The sequence below is a fragment of the Lipotes vexillifer genome, unplaced genomic scaffold (assembly GCF_000442215.2).
Source record: "Lipotes vexillifer unplaced genomic scaffold, Lipotes_vexillifer_v1.1 scaffold847, whole genome shotgun sequence".
In the NCBI taxonomy this organism is placed as follows: Eukaryota; Metazoa; Chordata; class Mammalia; order Artiodactyla; family Lipotidae; genus Lipotes; species Lipotes vexillifer.
The window spans coordinates 2,904,044-2,923,390 of NW_006778821.1; the positions used below are offsets into that span (position 1 = coordinate 2,904,044).

Consider the following 19,347-nt stretch of genomic DNA (forward strand, 5'->3'; position numbering starts at 1 on the left):
TGTTTGTTTGTTTTGCGGTACGCGGGCCTCTCACTGTTGTGGCCTCTCCCGTTGCGGAGCACAGGCTCCGGACGCGCAGGCTGAGCGGCCATGGCTCACGGACCCAGCCGCTCCGTGGCATGTGGGATCTCCCTGGACCGGGGCACGAACCCGTGTCCCCTGCATCAGCAGGCGGACTCTCAACCACTGCGCCACCAGGGAAGCCCTGGTCTGGCCACTTTGGAAAACAGTTTGGCAGTTTCTTATAAAGCTAAACATACACTTAGTGTATGACCCAACAATCCCACTTTTAGTTACTTATCCAAAAGAAAACTTATGTTCACAAAAAAATCTATATGCAAAGGCTTATAGTGGCTTTATTCACAATTGCCCAAAACTGGAAACAACCCAGATGGCCTTCAATGAGAGGCTGGTTAAACAAACTGTGATACATCCATACCATGGAACACTTACTCAGCAATAAAAAGCATGAACTATCATATATACAATGATATGGATGAAAATCAAAGGCATTATGCTGAGTGAAAGAAACTAAACTGAAAGGCAAATCTACAGAGACAGAAAACAGGTCCATGGTCACTAGATGAGAGTGGGGGGAGGGTCTGATTATAGAGGAGAGCATGCAGGAGTTCTGGGGGATGATGGCAGTTACAAAACTGTATGCATTTTTTAAACTTCAGACACTAAAACGTCTGAATTTTTACTGTATATAAATCATATCAAAATAAAGCTGGCAAAAGTAAACTAGCAGAAAGACATTTAAAGGCAGTAAGACTTTCCTCTGCTCTTAATGTCCATGGTAGTTTTTCCCACTTCTATGAATGTATCATCCTTAAGTGAGAAAGACGAAGGATGAAGAGTAGTATACATTCAGTTTTGGTCTAAACCATGTGAAACAAATTATTGCTTTATAGTAAGTCACTAGTCACTGAAGCTTAAAGCCTGGCTTTTTGTTGATACTAAGTAAGGTCAGAAAGTAATAAATTATAACCATTTAATTCTGTATGTGGCTGGGTACAAAAGATCTTTGTGTGTTCATAGGTTTGATTATTATGTATATCATTTCATATGTAGACTGGGCAGCTCACGGAGAACTGCAACAACAATCCTCTGTCACGTGCCAGATCTAGTTCCACAGGTGGTATTTTAGAATTCAGAAAAAAGTGAACTTCACATCAATGACAGACTTATTCATCGACATAAGTAACCCTAACTTAAGATATATCAGGCTACCTTTTTATGACAGTATCTTTTTAAAGTACAGCTTAAAACCTTAAAAAAAATTCACTCCCATTAACTTCAGCCAACAATCCTGAATTAAGTTGTTTCAAGCACCTTAGAACCTTATCTAGAAGTATCTACTTGGTGTACACAAAAATTTCTACAAGCAGGAAATATATTTATAAAATATATTAGTCCATATTTCAAACTCTTTCAAATTTTAACCAACTCAATGATCTCAAAGAAACTACTAGAAAACATCTGGAGTGTAAAAGGAATGAGGATTTTACTGTGTACTGAAAGGTACATGCAATCAATAAAATGGATATATATGCCTTCAATCAATTAAGGATGAGAAAATAAAGCTACTTTAGTTAGCCACATTTAAAAGGCAGCGTTATGCAAGTTAACATTTGATTAAAACCAAACAAGTTTATCTGACACCAAAACATCTCCAAACCTTCACAGTAGTTGCTTTCAAATTTTTTCTTACACAGAGATGCCTCATTCCAAGCAGAAACTAGGCCTCACTACAGGAGAGATCCTAGGGTGAGGGATAGGGGCATACCTTATATTCACCAACCCTGCCTAAACATTATATAATTTCTTACAGACATGATTTTCCTCTCTCCCTCATCCCTACCATCTCTCTCCCCTCTCCTGGGTTGAGAATCACTATACAAAATTCAAATATCCAATAAAATACATTTTCAAATTAAACCAAACAAAAAATTATTCAAGATACTAATAGAATTACTGAACTCGATCACCCAAATCACCCCTTTGCATACTTACAATGTAGTATTGTGGAAGACGGGTAAGTTTAATGAACAGCTTATTCTTAGAAAGGTTTCCAATAGGATGGGTTGAATAATTGGACAGCTGCAATGTTTCACTGCTTATTGTAGGCAAGTGTTTTATAGATTGTTTGCAACGCTGTTGTCCAAGCCAAAACCTTAAAAGAGATAATCCAAATCACAAAATCATGGACTTTTCTGATTAACTGTGTGCTACTGATTTATAAATAGATTAAAGACCACTAAGAAACCAATTAATATGAAATTTAACTGAACTAGTAAAAGGACACATGACCATAATGATGAATCATTCCTCTAGTTTTGTACTGGACTGTTAGTTCTAGTTCTAGTTTAAGGAGTTTAAACTGCACTGTGAATGGTTTTTAATTAATAAGGTAGAATTAACTAGTATTAAGGCTGAGACACTGTATCAGTTTATTATAGGAGATGAAAGATTTCCTATGGTTTATAAGACAGCACAAACTAATCTCAACATCTTTTATAAAATGCCTGAAGTGTTTATAAAACAAAATAGAACAACAAACAATAAGTACAAAAGTATCTCATTTTTCTGGTATCACTGGAGATATTCAGTCCCAGTTTTTATACTGTGCATATAAAGTGACAGGTATGCCTAGCAGGTGCCAGTAAGTGTTGCTTACCTTCTTCCCTGCTCTCTCAGTTAAGCCACCAGATTTCACTTTGATGCTTCTACTACAGTACTCCTCTTATTCCTTTTATCTGACTGTCTATCCTTGAGGCTAGGATACCATATTAATATGTGAAAAAGGGATAAAATGATTGGTACAAAAACTCTCACTGATCCACAATGAGACAACTCAAAAAATAAGAATACAAATAAAGAAGCTTTTCATAGCAACATAACAGTGCAACAACATCCAAGATCATGATCAGTAGGCTTGCCTTGCATAACAGGGCACAGACCAGTTTGGATGTTGTTGCATTTCTGTGGTGAGCCGCATGTGATACAAAATATGTACTAGTCATGTGCAGTAAAACCATGTTTCATAATATAATATTTTAAGGGCACTCTGTCAACTATTACCCCCAAAAATGTATAGAATCTGGAAACTGCTTTTTCACCCTGAAAAACAAATTTAACTACAGCTTCACAGGATCAATTGCTAGAACTATTAATAAAAGAATGAAAATAAATTTTTAAAATACACCAATACTTGCCTCATTCTGGATGACAGTTAAAAACGAATATTCTGAACTTGCAAAAACTGCTTTCAGAACTCTACTTGCACTCTCATCAACATACCTTTGTGAGACTAGTATCTCTACTATGGATGTTATTTTTAAAAAAACATGGATACATATTATCTCCTGTGATTTTCATCATCATCAATCCAACCGAGATTAGATAAATTACAACAAACCAGAAACAAGCTCATTTGCCACATTAAAAATCTAAATCTATTACAAATGTAATATATATAAATTATAAATGTGTGAATAATAAGTACAAGATATTCTTTCAAAGCATATATGGGATTGCTATTTCACTCAACTTTTTTTTTTTTTATTGTTTTGTGGTATGCGGGCCTCTCACTGTTGTGGTCTCTCCCTTTGCGGAGCACAGGCTCTGGATGCGCAGGCTCAGTGGCCATGGCTCACGGGCCCAGTCGCTCCGCGGCATGTGGGATCTTCCCGGACCGGGGCACGAACCCGTGTCCCCTGCATCAGCAGGCGGACTCTCAACCACTGCGCCACCAGGGAAGCCCTCACTGAACTTTTTTGTTATGACTTCGAGGAACAAAAAAAAAATTTCAGTGAGTTAGGGGCGGAAGATGGCGGAAGAGTAAGACTCGGAGATCACCTTCCTCCCCACAGATACATCAGAAATACATCTACACGTGTAACAACTCCTACAGAACACCTACTGAAGGCTGGCAGAAGACCTCAGACCTCCCAAAAGGCAAGAAACTCCCCCACGTACCTGGGTAGGGCAAAAGAAAAAAGAATAAACAGAGACAAAAGAATAGGGACGGCACCTGCACCAGTGGGAGGGAGCTGTGAAGGAGGAAAGGGTTCCACACACTAGGAAGCCCCTTCGCGGGCGGAGACTGCGGGAGCGGGGGTGGGGGTGGGGAGCTTCGGAGCCGCGGAGGAGAGCGCAGCCACAGGCGTGCGGAGGGCAAAGCGGGGAGATTCCCGCACAGAGGATCGGTGCCGACCGGCACTCACCAGCCCGAGAGGCTCGTCGGCTCACCCGCCGGGTCGGGCGGGGCTGGGAGTTGAGGCTCGGGCTTCCGTCAGAGCACAGGGAGAGGGCTGGCGGCGTGAACTCAGCCTGAAGGGGGCTAGTACAGCTAGCCTGGAGGGAGTCCGGGGACAAGTCTGGAGCTGCCGAAGAGGCAAGAGACATTTTCTTCCCTCTTTGTTTCCTGGTGCGCGAGGAGAGGGGATTAAGAGCGCTGCTTAAAGGAGCTCCAGGGATGGGCGCGAGCCGCGGCTAAAAGCGCGGACCCCAGAGACGGGCACGAGACGCTAAGGCCGCTGCTGCCACCACCAAGAAGCCTGTATGAGAGCACAGGTCACTATCCACACCGCCCCTCCCAGAAGCCTGTGCAGCCCGCCACTGCCAGGGTCCTGTGATCCAAGGACAACTTCCCCGGGGAAACACACGGTGCCCTCAGGCTGGTCACGCTGGCCTCTACCTCCGCAGGCTCGCCCCGCGGCCTGAGTGAGCCAGAGCCCCCGAATCAGCTGCTCCTTTAACCCCGTCCTGTCTGAGGGAAGAACAGACGCCCTCAGGTGACCTACACACAGAGGCGGGGCCAAATCCAAAGTTGAACCCCGGGAGCTGTGAGAAGAAAGACAAAGGGAAATCTCTCCCAGCAGCCTCAGGAGCAGCGGATTAAACATCCACAATCAACTTGATGTACCCTGCATCTGTGGAATGCCTGTATAGACAACAAATCACCCCAAATTGAGAAGGTGGACTTTGGAGAGCAAGATTTATTATTTTTTCCCCTTTCCCTGTTTTGCTGAGTGTGTATGTGTATGCTTCTGTGTGAGATTTTGTCTGTATAGCTTGTTTTTTTTGCGGTACGCGGGCCTCTCACTGTTGTGGCCTCTCCCGTTGCGGAGCACAGGCTCCGGACGCGCAGTCTCAGTGGCCGTGGCTCACGGGCCCAGCCGCTCTGCAGCATGTGGGATCTTCGCGGACCAGGGCACGAACCTGTGTCCCCTACATCAGCAGGTGGACTCTCAACCACTGCGCCAGCAGGGAAGCCCTGTCTTAATGTATAGATTTGCTTTCACCATTTGTCCTAAGGTTCTGTGCATCCGTTTTATTTTTTTACTTTTCAAAAAAATTTTTTTCTTAATAATTATTTTTATTTTAATAACTTTATTTAATCTTACTTTATTTTCTTTTATCCTCTTTCTTTCTTTCTACTTTTTCTCCCTTTTATTCTGAGCCGTGTGGATGAAAGGCTCTTGGTGCTGCAGCCAGGAATCAGTGCTGTGCCTCTAAGGTGGGAGACCCAACTTCAGGACACTGATCCACAAGAGACCTCCCAGCTCCCCGTAATATAAAACGACGAAAATCTCCCAGAGAACTCCATCTCAACACCAGCACCCAGCTTCACTCAATGACCAGGAAGCTACAGTGCTAGACACCCTATGCCAAACAACTAGCAAGACAGGAACACAACCCCACCCATTAGCAGAGAGGCTGCCTAAAATCATAAAAAGGTCACAGACACCCCAAAACACACCACCAGACGTGCACCTGCCCACCAGAAAGACAAGATCCAGCCTCATCCACCAAAACACAGGCACTAGCCCCCTCCCATCAGGAAGCCTACACAACCCACTGAACCAACTTTAGCCACTGGGGACAGACACCAAAAACAACGGGAACTACGAACGTGCAGCCTGCACAAAGGAGACCCCAAACACAGTAAGATAAGCAAAATGAGAAGACAGAAAAACACACAGCAGATGAAGGAGCAAGATAAAAACCCACCAGACCTAACAAATGAAGAGGAAATAGGCAGTCTACCTGAAAAAGAATTCAGAATAATGATAGTAAAGATGATCCAAAATCTTGGAAATAGAATAGAGAAAATGCAAGAAACATTTAACAAGGACCTAGAAGAACTAAAGATGAAACAAGAAATAGAATGGACAAAATGCAAGAAGCAGTTAACAAGGACCTAGAAGAAATAAAGATGAAACAGACAATGATGAACAACACAATAAATGAAATGAAAAATACTCTAGATGGGATCAATAGCAGAATAAATGAGGCAGAAGAACGGATAAGTGACCTGGAAGATAAAATAGTGGAAATAACTACTGCAGAGCAGAATAAAGAAAAAAGAATGAAAAGAACTGAGGACAGTCTCAGAGACCTCTGGGACAACATTAAACGCACCAACATTCGAATTATAGGGGTTCCAGAAGAAGAAGAGAAAAAGAAAGGGACTGAGAAAATATTTGAAGAGATTATAGTTGAAAACTTCCCTAATATGGGAAAGGAAATCGTTAATCAAGTCCAGGAAGCACAGAGAGTCCCATACAGGATAAATTCAAGGAGAAATACGCCAAGACACATATTAATCAAACTGTCAAAAACTAAATACAAAGAAAGCATATTAAAAGCAGCAAGGGAAAAACAACAAATAACACACAAGGGAATCCCCATAAGGTTAACAGCTGATCTCTCAGCAGAAACTCTACAAGCCAGAAGGGAGTGGCAGGACATACTGAAAGTGATGAAGGAGAAAAACCTGCAACCAAGATTACTCTACCCAGCAAGGATCTCATTCAGATTTGATGGAGAAATTAAAACCTTTACAGACAAGCAAAAGCTGAGAGAGTTCAGCACCACCAAACCAGCTTTACAACAAATGCTAAAGGAACTTCTCTAGACAAAAACACAAGAGAAGGAAAAGTCCTATAATAACGAACCCAAAACAATTTAGAAAATGGGAATAGGAACATACATATCGATAATTACCTTAAATGTAAATGGATTAAATGCTCCCACCAAAAGACACAGACTGGCTGAATGGATACAAAAACAAGACCCATATATATGCTGTCTACAAATGTGTACACTTCAGACCTAGAGACACAAACAGACTGAAAGTGAGGGGATGGAAAAAGATATTCCATGCAAATGGAAATCAAAAGAAAGCTGGAGTAGCAATTTTCATAACAGACAAAATAGACTTTAAAATAAAGACTATTAGGGCTCCCCTGGTGGCACAGTGGTTTAGAGTCCACCTGCCGATGCAGGGGACACGGGTTCGTGCCCCGGTCCAGGAACATCCCACGTGCCTGCGGAGCGGCTGGGCCCGTGAGCCACGGCCACTGAGCCTGCGCGCCCAGAGCCTGTGCTCCGCAACGGGAGAGGCCACAACGGTGAGAGGCCTGCGTACTGCAAAAAATAATAATAATAAAAAAAATAAACAAATAAATAAATAAATACAGACTATTAGAAGAGACAAAGAAGGACACTGCATAATGATCAAGGGATCGATCCAAGAAGAAGATATAACAATTGTAAATATTTATGCACCCAACATAGGAGCACCTCAATACCTAAGGCAAATACTAACAGCCATAAAAGGGGAAACTGACAGTAACACATTCATAGCAGGGGATTTTAACACCCCACTTTCACCAATGGACAGATCATCCAAAATGAAAATAAATAAGGAAACACAAGCTTTAAATGATACATGAAACAAGATGGATTTAATTGGTATTTATAGGACATTCCATCCAAAAACAACAGAATACACATTTTTCTCAAGTGCTCATGGAACATTCTCCAGGATAGATCATATCTTGGGTCACAAATCAAGCCTTGGTACATTTAAGAAAATTGAAATTGTATCAAGTATCTTTTCCAACCACAATGCTGTGAGACTAGATATCAATTACAGGAAAAGATCTGTAAAAAATACAAACACATGGAGGCTAAACAATACACTACTTAATAACGAAGTGATCACTGAAGAAATCAAAGAGGAAATCAAAAAATACCTAGAAACAAATGACAATGGAGACACGACGACCCAAAACCTATGGGATGCAGCAAAAGCAGTTCTAAGAGGGAAGTTTATAGCAATACAATCCTACCTTAAGAAACAGGAAATATCTCTAATAAACAACCTGAACTTGAACCAAAAGCAATTAGAGAAAGAAGAACAAAAACACCCCAAAGTTAGCAGAAGGAGAGAAATCATAGAGGAGATCAGAAATAAATGAAAAAGAAATGAAGGAAACGATAGCAAAGATCAATCAAACTAAAAGCTGGTTCTTTGAGAAGATAAACAAAACTGATAAACCATTAGCCAGACTCATCAAGAAAAAAAGGGAGACGACTCAAATCAATAGAATGAGAAATGAAAAAGGAGAAGTAACAACTGTCACTGCAGAAAAACAAAAGATCACGAGAGATTACCACAAGCAACTCTATGCCAATAAAATGGACAACCTGGAAGAAATGGACAAATTCTTAGAAATGCACAACCTGCCAAGACTGAATCAGTCTTGATTCAGAAGAAATAGAAGAAAGAAAGAAGAAATAGAAAATATGAACAGACCAATCACAAGCACTGAAATTGAAACTGTGATTAAAATGTTCCGACAAACACAAGCCCAGGAACAGATGGCTTCACAGGCGAATTCTATCAAACATTTAGAGAAGAGCTAACACCCCTATCCTTCTCAAACTCTTCCAAAATATAGCAGAGGGAGGAACACTCCCAAACTCATTCTACGAGGCCACCATCACCTTGATACCAAACCAGACAAGGATGTCACAAAGAAAGAAAACTACAGGCCAATATCACTGATGAACATAGATGCAAAAATCCTCAACAAAATACTAGCAAACAGAATCCAACAGCACATTAAAAGGATCATACACCATGATCAAGTGGGGTTTATTCCAGGAATGCAAGGATTCTTCAATATACGCAAATCTATCAATGTGATTAACCATATTAACAAATTGAAGGAGAAAAACCATATGATCATCTCAATAGATGCAGAGAAAACTTTCGACAAAATTTAACACCCATTTATGATAAAAACCCTGCAGAAAGTAGGCATAGAGGGAACTTTCCTCAACAAAATTAAGGCCATATATGACAAACCCACGGCCAACATCGTCCTCAATGGTGAAACACTGAAACCATTTCCACTAAGATCAGGAACAAGACAAGGTTGCCCACTCTCACCACTCTTATTCAACATGGTCTTGGAAGTTTTAGCCACAGCAAATCAGAGAAGAAAAGGAAATAAAAGGAATCCAAATCGGAAAAGAAGACGTAAAGCTGTCACTGTTTGCAGATGACATGATACTCTACATAGAGAATCCCAAAAATGCTACCAGAAAACTTCTAGAGCTAATCAATGAATTGGTTAAAGTCACAGGATACAGAATTAATGCACAGAAATCTCTGGCATTCCTACACACTAATGATGAAAAATCTGAAAGTGAAATTAAGAAAACACTCCCATTTACCATTGCAACAAAAAGAATAAAATATCTCGGAATAAACCTACCTAAGGAGACAAAAGACCGGTATGCAGAAAACTGTAAGACACTGATGAAAGAAATTAAAGATGATACAAATAGATGGAGAGATATACCATGTTCTTGGATTGGAAGAATCAACATTGTGAAAATGACTCTACTACCCAAAGCAATCTACAGATTCAATGCAATCCCTATCAAACTACCACTGGCATTTTTCACAGAACTAGAACAAAAAATTTCACAGTTTGTATGGAAACACAAAAGACCCTGAATAGCCAAAGCAATCTTGAGTACAAAAAACAGAACTGGAGGAATCAGACTCCCTGACTTCAGACTATACTACAAAGCTACAATAATCAAGACAGTATGGTACTGGCACAAAAACAGAAAGACAGATCAATGGAACAGGACAGAAAGCCCAGAGATAAACCCACGCACATATGGTCATCTTATCTTTGATAAAGGAGGCAGGAATGTACAGTGGAGAAAGGACAGCCTCTTCAATAAGTGGTGCTGGGACAACTGGACAGGTACATATAGAAGTATGAGATTAGAAGACTCCCTAACACCATACACAAAAATACGCTCAAAATGGATTAAAGACCTAAATGTAAGGCCAGAAACTATCAAACACTTAGAGGAAAACAAAGGCAGAACCCTCTGTGACATAAATCACAGCAAGATCCTTTTTGACCCACCTCCTAGGGAAATGGAAATAAGAACAAAAATAAACAAATGGGACCTAATGAAACTTCAAAGCTTTTGCACAGCAAAGGAAACCATAAACAAGACCAAAAGACAACCCTCAGAATGGGAGAAAATATTTTCAAATGAAGCAACCGACAAAGGATTAATTTCCAAAATTTACAAGCAGCTCATGCAGCTCAATAACAAAAAAACAAACAACCCAGTCCAAAAATGGGCTGAAGACCTAAATAGACATTTCCCCAAAGAAGATATGATTGCCAACAAACACATGAAAGAATGCTCAACATCATTAATCATTAGAGAAATGCAAATCAGAACTACAATGAGACATCATCTCATACTAGTCAGAACGGCCATCATCAAAAAATCTAGAAACAATAAATGCTGGAGAGGGTGTGGAGAAAAGGGAACACTCTTGCACTGCTGGTGGGAATGTGAATTGGTACAGCCACTATGGAGAAGAGTATGGAGGTTCCTTAAAAAACTACAAATAGAACTACCATATGACCCAGCAGTCCCACTCCTGGGCATATACCCTGAGAAAACCATGATTCAAAAAGAGTCATGTACCACAATGTTCATTGCAGCTCTATTTACAATAGCCAGGAGATGGAAGCAACCTAAGTGCCCATCATCAGATGAATGGATAAAGAAGATGTGGCACATATATACAATGGAATATTACTCAGCCATAAAAAGAAACGAAACTGAGTTATTTGTTGTGGGGTGGATGGACCTAGAGTCTGTCATACAGAGTGAAGTAAGTCAGAAAGAGAAAGACAAATACCGTATGCTTACACATATATATGGAATCTAAGAAAAAAAAATGTCATGAAGAACCTAGGGGTAAGACAGGAATAAAGACACAGACCTACTAGAGAATGGACTTGAGGATATGGGGAGGGGGAAGGGTAAGCTGTGACAAAGTGAGAGAGTGGCAAGGACATCTATACACTACCAAACGTAAAATAGATAGCTAGTGGGAAGCAGCCGCATAGCACAGGGAGATCAGCTCGGTGCTTTGTGACCACCTAGAGGGGTGGGATATGGCGGGTGGGAGGAAGGGAGAAGCAAGAGGGAAGAGATACGGGAACATATGTATACGTATAACTGATTCACTTTGTTATAAAGCAAAAACTAACACACCATTTTAAAGCAATTATACTCCAATAAAGATGATAAAAAAAGAAAAAAAAGAAAAAAAAATTTGAGTGAAGAGTATCTTGTCTGTATATGTTCACTTTCAATGAAAAATATACAGATTTTGAATTTTTTTCTTGTATTTTTTGTTCTGATTTTATGTATTGAAATGCAATTTTATGTCTGTTCAGTCTAATAAAAAAATGGGGGCTTATATTTTGAAAATGGTTTTTCAATTCTTTTTTCTAGAATTTGTTTTCATTGCATGTTATAAAAAAAGTAATCACATGAACAGATGCCCAACACCATTAGTCCCTAGAAAATGTAAGTAAAAACCACAGTCAGATACCTGTCCCAGTCACTAGGATGGCCACTGCCAAAGACAGTAACGAGCACTGACAAGGATGTAGAGAAATGGAAACCCTCATACACTGCTGATGTCACTGTACAATGGCACAACTACTTTGCAAACTAGTATGGCAACTTCTTTAAAAGCTTAAATTCACTGTATGATTCAGTAATTCCATTCCTAGTGGAATGAGAAGTCCAGCCATATATTTGCACATGAATACTCACAGCTGTGTTATTCATAAGAGCCAAAAAAGTGGAAACAATCCAAATGTCCATCAACTGATGAATGGATAAATAAAATGTGGCCTAGCCACACAATGGAATGTTAGTTAGCCACAAAAAGGAATGGAGTACTGGTACATGCTTCAACATGGATGAATCCCAAAACATTATGCTAAATGAAAGAAGCCAGTCACAGAAGACCACATACTTTATGATTCCATTTATATGAAATGTCCAGAAAAGAAAAATCTACAAAAACACAAAGTAGATTCATAGTTGCCTGGGGCTGAGGCTGGGAATGGGGATTAACTGTAAGTGAGCATCTTTTTGAGGCAACGGAAATGTTCTAATTGTTCTAAAACTGGATTGTGGTTATGGTTGCAAAACTCAGTAAATTTAATACAAGTCACTGAATTGTACACTTAAACCAGTTGAATTTTATGATATGTACATTATATTTCAATAGTTATTTCAAAAAATTAACGTCCCATGATAGATTAGTGATAAACTGGTCATTCACCAAAGATCATCTGAGAAGCACCACTGTAAGTGACAACCAGGGGACCTTTCCTATAAATAATGTGAGTTTAAATATAGATACACATTTGATAAGTTTAAAGCTTTTGGGACTTGACTTTCTGGTTTTAGGTTATATTTCTACTAGCTGGAACTGCCCAAAAGCGTAAGTTATGCAAGATGTGAATTATTAAGATTTAAGTATTTAAATCCCACTGAACAGTCTGGCCCCACACCCCCACACCCCCACTCCCCCACCCCGCCATTTGCCAGTTTGGTTTTAATCTCTGATATTTATTTTTATTCCTTGGAATTCTGTTTTATCGATTTAAAAAGAGTCTGTTAGAGTTCCCATAATGGTACCTTTGTGTACCAGGGTGGTAATGAAACCTCACACAATTATCTCTAGCTCCATTTTCAATTTTATTTAGTTTAACAGTCTGAAGCATTCAAAGGATTCTGAGACAAACTGAATGACAGTATTAGAGAAGCAGAAATGACTACTCTGAGAGTGTCAGCTGGTAGATTCATACCATGAAGATTATCCCAGATAAGAGCAAATAAGACTCTACTGCAAAGAACACGAGATACAATAAAATTCATTGTGTAAGTATTTGGTAGAGTGCTTGCACAGGAGAAAATGTGAGTGTCAAAGCTGAGTGAATCAAAGCTGAGTGTCATGCCCTTCGTACCTATATTTGCTCTAGAGGGGAATTTGATACAAAGCACTGCCATGTTGGACCTATTCCAAGAAAATTTAGATTCTAAGTACCAAAAGGTACTCAAGTTTCATGTCATAAACATTAAGGATAGTGGGTGATCAAGAGTAATGATGGAGAAGAAAATATTATCTTGTCAAAAGAAGTTTCCATTTTTAGTTTTGAACTAAATAAATAGGCTTACTTAAGTTGCTGAATCCAAGGAATGATCCGTTTCATATCATCATTCACAGACTTCTCCATGTCATCCAGTGTGGCCTGGTCTATAGCATAAAGCACTTCATTAATTAATTGCTTACATGAGACACAAGATATCCAGGTAGCCCAAAATTTAAATGAAAATTATTGTTTCAGGCAGAAAGTAGTGTTATTTTTGAGTCAGAGAAAAACTAAATGGAACACATCATGAGGCATTAATTAACCTAATTTGTTTTCCCTCTTTAACATTTAGGGAGAGTTATAGTTAAGATAATTAATAGCAAATGTACATTAGCAGGAAGAACAAGTAACAAAAAACACGAATTAATTCTTTGCCTACAGTTTAATTACCAAAACTCTTAGTCTAATTAGTTAATATTATTAATTTGTATGTATTTCAAACTCATAGTATTACTAGACTTAGAACCTTAAAAATTATAAAACTCCATTAAAATGTTTATTTATTAAACACAAATGATCTCTGGCATAAGCACGATCTGTTGGCTGAAGATTAGCTTGCTAAATGTCACTTAGAATTTTTAATGACACTAGAAAATGCTAACAATAGAATGTTGAGCAACAAGTGAAATATAAAATGAGTTCAACTAAAGAAAAAGTATAGAAAAAATTAGAAGAGCATTGCTATGGATTGAACTGCATCCCCCCAAATTCATATGTTGAAGCCCTAACTCCTAATGTGATAGTGTTTAGAGGTGGAGCCTTTGGGAGATAATTAGGTTTAGATAAGGTCATGAGGGTAGGCCCTCATATAAGATTAGTGCCCTTATAAAGAGACACCAGAGAGCTTGCTCTCTCTCTTCCTGCCACGTGAGGATACAACATGAAGGCTGATGACTATAAGCCAGCAAGAAAGCTCTCACCATAACCTGACCATGGTGGCACCCTTATCTCATACTTTAAACCTCCAAAACCGTGAGAAAATAAGTTTCTGTTGTTTAAGCCACCCACTCTGTGGTTCTCTGTTATGGCAGCCTGTGCTAAGATAAGCATATATCCCCTAAAAACAATGATTACCAACAGGCAACTATTTTTTTGCTTCTCTCATTTTTACATGTTTAGTTTTTCTACTTATGAGTATGTACTGTGTTAATCATCAAGAAAACAGTTAAATAAAGTTTTGAAGAGCAAACAACAATTTCCTAATGTGTCACTTATCATTTAGCCATCATAAATGTGATGTGATTCAAAGTAATGAGGCCAGGTTTCCATAAGCAGTTCAAAGAAAAATCTATCTTTATAGCCATACGACATAGCCATACGATATAACCAGAAAGCCTTTTATTTTCATCAATCTATCTAGCTTAATATTAATTTCAAATGGCAAATGTGCTAATATATTCAAGAACACTATTCCATCAGCAGTACAAAAACACTAAGTTCCTAGTATTTCATCATTTCAGAACACCAACTTGGTAACAGAACATGCTAGAAATCAAACTTCAATTTCTACTGTTTAAGCCAGAAAAAAAAATCCTTTCCTACAGGATTCTGTACCGAGTCATCTGAGATGTTTATACTGTCATAAATTTGTTCTTCAGCTGTGAATGACATTAGATTGTAGTCTTCTCCATGACACCCAACTATTAGTGGTAAAATAGTTAATCTAAGAAAAGATCAGCCATCAATATTATTACTTTTACATAAGAGAAACAACATGAATGTACTTCATACTGGGAAGTTTCACTTCTGGTACAAGAGTTAAAATGGGCCCCAAGAAACAGACATCAGCCAGAGTTATTCCTTCCATATCTATTTTCTATACAGTTTATACCACCCCTCCCAATACCTAATGGCAAAATATTTTTATTCTGCTTTTGTTAAAAGTATTTTTCTTTACACTGAGTCTATCATTTGGTAACTTACCAAGTCCATAAAGCATCAACTGGAACATTCCAGAATGCAAATCTACAAAAATGTGTAGACACTCCGAATTACCACAGGGCTCCAAGATGGGAACAACAAGAGCTGGAAGTGCAGTCTCTATGGAAGCTGAACAGTTAAGAATTAAGTTATATTTCTATCTGAATATCCCCCCCCCCAAAAATACATATATTTCTCAGTGAGTAGAAACGAACCAACTACTGAATGATCCTGAATGTTACAGGAAAAACATAATTTTGCTAAACTGGGTTAGTAATATTATGTCACTTAGTAGCTCAAAAGAAGAATGTAATCTACAAGGTGACCTGAAACAAACACACCCGTCTCAAATACTACAGCAAAGAAAAAACCCTCCAAGATTCCTTTAAAAAGGTTAAAATAGCTTGTGAAAATTTAACCTTATCAGTGAGCTGAGTTCTAGTTTTACTTTCACTCAGTAATTACTAATAAGCTAATTTGAAGGATTTTCTTTCTGATATAATGGGAAAAAATATTGCTTGGTAAACAGAATAAACTTCATTTATGGCCTAAATATTTTTAATGCCATTCTTCATAAAGAGAGGTTTTTCTGGCAATTAGGGCCCATGTATTTAAAAAAACCTCTGAACGCTATTAAACATTGATTATAAAGGAAAGGATTTTTTTCAAGTTATTTATGTACCTCATTTTCAAGTCACAGATGAAATAAGAACAGAGGCAACTGCTAAACACAAATTCCCAAAGCTGCCAATATACTCTTTCTAGAGTTTCACAGTATTTCCACCAGGCCTGATTAACTTTCCCCTTAATCTCACAAGTTGGTATAACACAATCCAGTAAAGGAGCAAAGCCCTGAAAGCACACCATGTGCTAACTGAAAGCACACCATGTGCTCATCAGATTGATGACCTGCTAAAGGAATATGCTCTTCTGGTTACCACAGTCCTTTAAAGCTACACTGCAGGAGAAAGGCGGGGAGGGAGTAGAGTGGTAGCGTAGGCCCAGCCCTTCACCAGGTGTGACTTCTCTGTGCTACTTTGTTAAACAAGGACAATGACATCTTCCTGTCCACGCCACGGGTCCAGGAAGAAGCAATGACAAGCTTGTAAAGGTGCTTTAGAAAGCAAAGTGCTCAATAATGTACATTTTCTGTATTTATGTACCGAAGAAACAAACCAAAACCTCTTGTTATAAAATTGCAACAATTAAAATAGGTCATGTTGCCATTGGCACTGTCTATACAAACAAAATAATAAATCAAAAAAAGATTGCAGGAAACATATTTAATCAGAGGAAAACAAACTGCTTTCAAGTATATCTAACAAATTTGCATACAAATCTTTAACATGCAGGTCCAGCATAACTCATCTAAAACAAACAAAAAAACAGGACAAAAAAGGCACAAACGGGAATTTCTTTTACAATATTCTATCATTCAGACCAGTGTGACAAATTAAAAAAGTGCTTAGAGATCTGAAGCAGAGTTGCTGATTTTTAAAATATATCTGTACTGTCTTAATTCCTAATGGGATAGGAATGTATTCTTTAAAACAAAACTATTTTTAAAGCGTAGCAAAGGAGTAAAACTAATTCTGACAATTGGGATGACAACTCTAACTTCAATCTAATTAACAAAATTAAATATTTTTGAAAAGACAGGGCATCAGAGAAGAATAGAGAACACAGTCCAAAAGATAGAAAATACTTTGATGTACAGCTCTGAACATATTTTATGGCTGCCGATGTCTGTATTTTTCTTTACAGAAAATAAAATATATAAGGCCTTAAGCATTTCAAGGCAACAGGTTTTAATGGAGTGTATCCAGAATGGAGAAACTTATGAAGGGAGAATTAAAGGCCGTGCAAAATGACTGAGCTGCACACTTCTTCCTGCAGCAGGAACATATACAAATCTCCTCTTTCATTTCTCCCTATCTATTTATTGAGGACAAGATGAGGAATGTACCAATAGACAATAACATACAGTGGGAAGACTGAAGAGAAGCAACTAAGCCCAATTAGGAATGGCTGTGTGTGGTTCACAGCTTCTGAACTGACCTTGAGACCCCAAATCTGGTGCTGACAGAGCACAACCCAAGGGAGAGCACCCTGGCTTCCTGGAGTCAGGTGATGATGAGAAGGGGCCGCAGGGCAAGCTACCTTTAGTGCCTTGAACTGCCTTTTTAAAATTGCTCTCCCAGAGTCCTGCCTACCCTCCCCTGAGACATTCCCACCCCACCATCTCCCACCCTCAAGAAACCACACAATGCCCCCTGGGCTGTCTAAAACCTGCTATCTGTGCACTCCCCTAGCCCTTCCTTGAAATGCTCCATTCTCCCGAGCTACTCATTTCCTCGGCTTATTCTAGTGAGGAGTTGGAAGAAAAGCCAGCTAATTAAGGGTAATTGCACTAAGGGGTTCGCAGAACAGACTATGGTCCCTGGTCCCAGCAAAGGATCTCACCAAAGCATGCTTTCCCATCACAAAAGAGATCAAGTAAGACTACATAAGAGTATAAGTGCATGAACGTGAATTTAAAAAAACAGTTAAAGCATATGTCCTAAAATGGTGGGTCAGCAGACCTTTACCTACAGCGGTCCTTGTTTCCAGAATTGTTCTGATTAAAGCAGGGCTGAGGGGCCAAACCCCACATGCAGGAACCTCCCTCTCCTTCAAAACAGTCTCCAAAGCACCTTTCTCTAACACTGAGGACTCAACAGACTCGTAGGGCTTGAAAACCACTACTGTAGCACACTCCCACTACAGTAAGAGATCCAGGAAGAGCCTGGACTAACATCCTCAAATTACAGATGAGGAGAATGGGCCCCAAAGAATTTAAGTGACTTGTTCAAGAGCAGAAGAGCAGCTGAACCCACATCTTTTGGCTACTCAAGCAGTGACATCTCTACAAAATACTGCTAAAGAAAAATCTTCGCAACTTACGTGAACAACATGCAAAACTATTCCTAGGTAAACATACGTTCAGTCCATTTTTCAAAGTAATTTAAATATCCCCCAGGCAATCATACTGAGGTTCTTTTTACTTACTAAGACGTGTTTACAGATGATACTAAAGTAAACCAGAGCCTATCAAAAGATCATAAACCCCAATTTTCTACAATCCCAATGATATTTTAGAATTTCACTATTTTGAAAAATTAGAAATAATTAAAATTAGAAAAATTAAGATTGCAAAAATACTGTGGGCACCAGGTAATCACAGCCAAAAACTGGGGTAGGAATAGTAAATATGCTCATTGTGATACTGTGAAACTATATTCCTAGAATGAAAGCACTTACTTTGTAAATGACTGACCGTCCCCATACGCTCTGAATATACCAGGTAATTAGAAGATTTTTCACTATGTGTGCATATCTGTATTTCTTATTTTCAACCCTGTTAATGTATTAACAACTCAAAAACATTTTTAAAAAGACAAGGGATATATTTTGCTTCATTCAAACAGGCATTATTTCATAAATACGTTATAAATATTTGCAAAGCTGCCTTAACCTTTTAGAAGAAAAAACAAAAGAAGACTCATATTAAAATATTAAAATAGCTTCTATTTCAATAGGAAAGAAAAGTTTTAAGGAGAGTTGACATACATACATTTCAAAAATAAGGTCAAGCTAAATGAAAAAGAAGAAAGTAAGGGAAAAATTAAGACAAGCTTATTGGTAGATCACAAATTAAAATGCAGCCTCTACAACAAAATCAGTATATCAGGAAAAAAAATCATTAAGAAAGACTCTTCAGAAAATAAAAGTGGATACTAATTTAAACAAAAGAAAGACAGAAATGCCATCTTAAAAGAACCTACAATTTTCATTGGCATTGAAACCTCTAAGAATGGCCTTCAGTTCCTGGAGCTTCTGATGAGCTCGTGCATGGACACTGTCAATCAGGAGTTTTTCTATTGATAAATGATCAATCTGCATAAACAAGAACAGAATTGTATGTGCAATTTAAACATTTTTACTTTAAAAGCCCGAGAGTAGATTATTGTGCTCCAAGATACTTCCTTTTAGAATCACAATGATTAAGTGTTAACCAGTA

General features: G+C 38.7%; 1 protein-coding gene across 1 annotated transcript in view; it reads right to left on the bottom strand.

The window, feature by feature from the left end:
- The window catches only part of MED14 (mediator complex subunit 14), a gene marked incomplete at its 5' end in the record, with an annotated part of 75,018 nt that overhangs the window by 37,644 nt on the left and 18,027 nt on the right, over positions 1 to 19,347 (bottom strand). The window contains 4 exons of the mRNA XM_007451987.1: positions 2,017 to 2,176; positions 13,393 to 13,471; positions 15,291 to 15,416; positions 19,112 to 19,223. Coding sequence (XP_007452049.1) covers positions 2,017 to 2,176; positions 13,393 to 13,471; positions 15,291 to 15,416; positions 19,112 to 19,223 — 477 coding nt within the window. The remainder of the gene's footprint in view (positions 1 to 2,016; positions 2,177 to 13,392; positions 13,472 to 15,290; positions 15,417 to 19,111; positions 19,224 to 19,347) is intronic.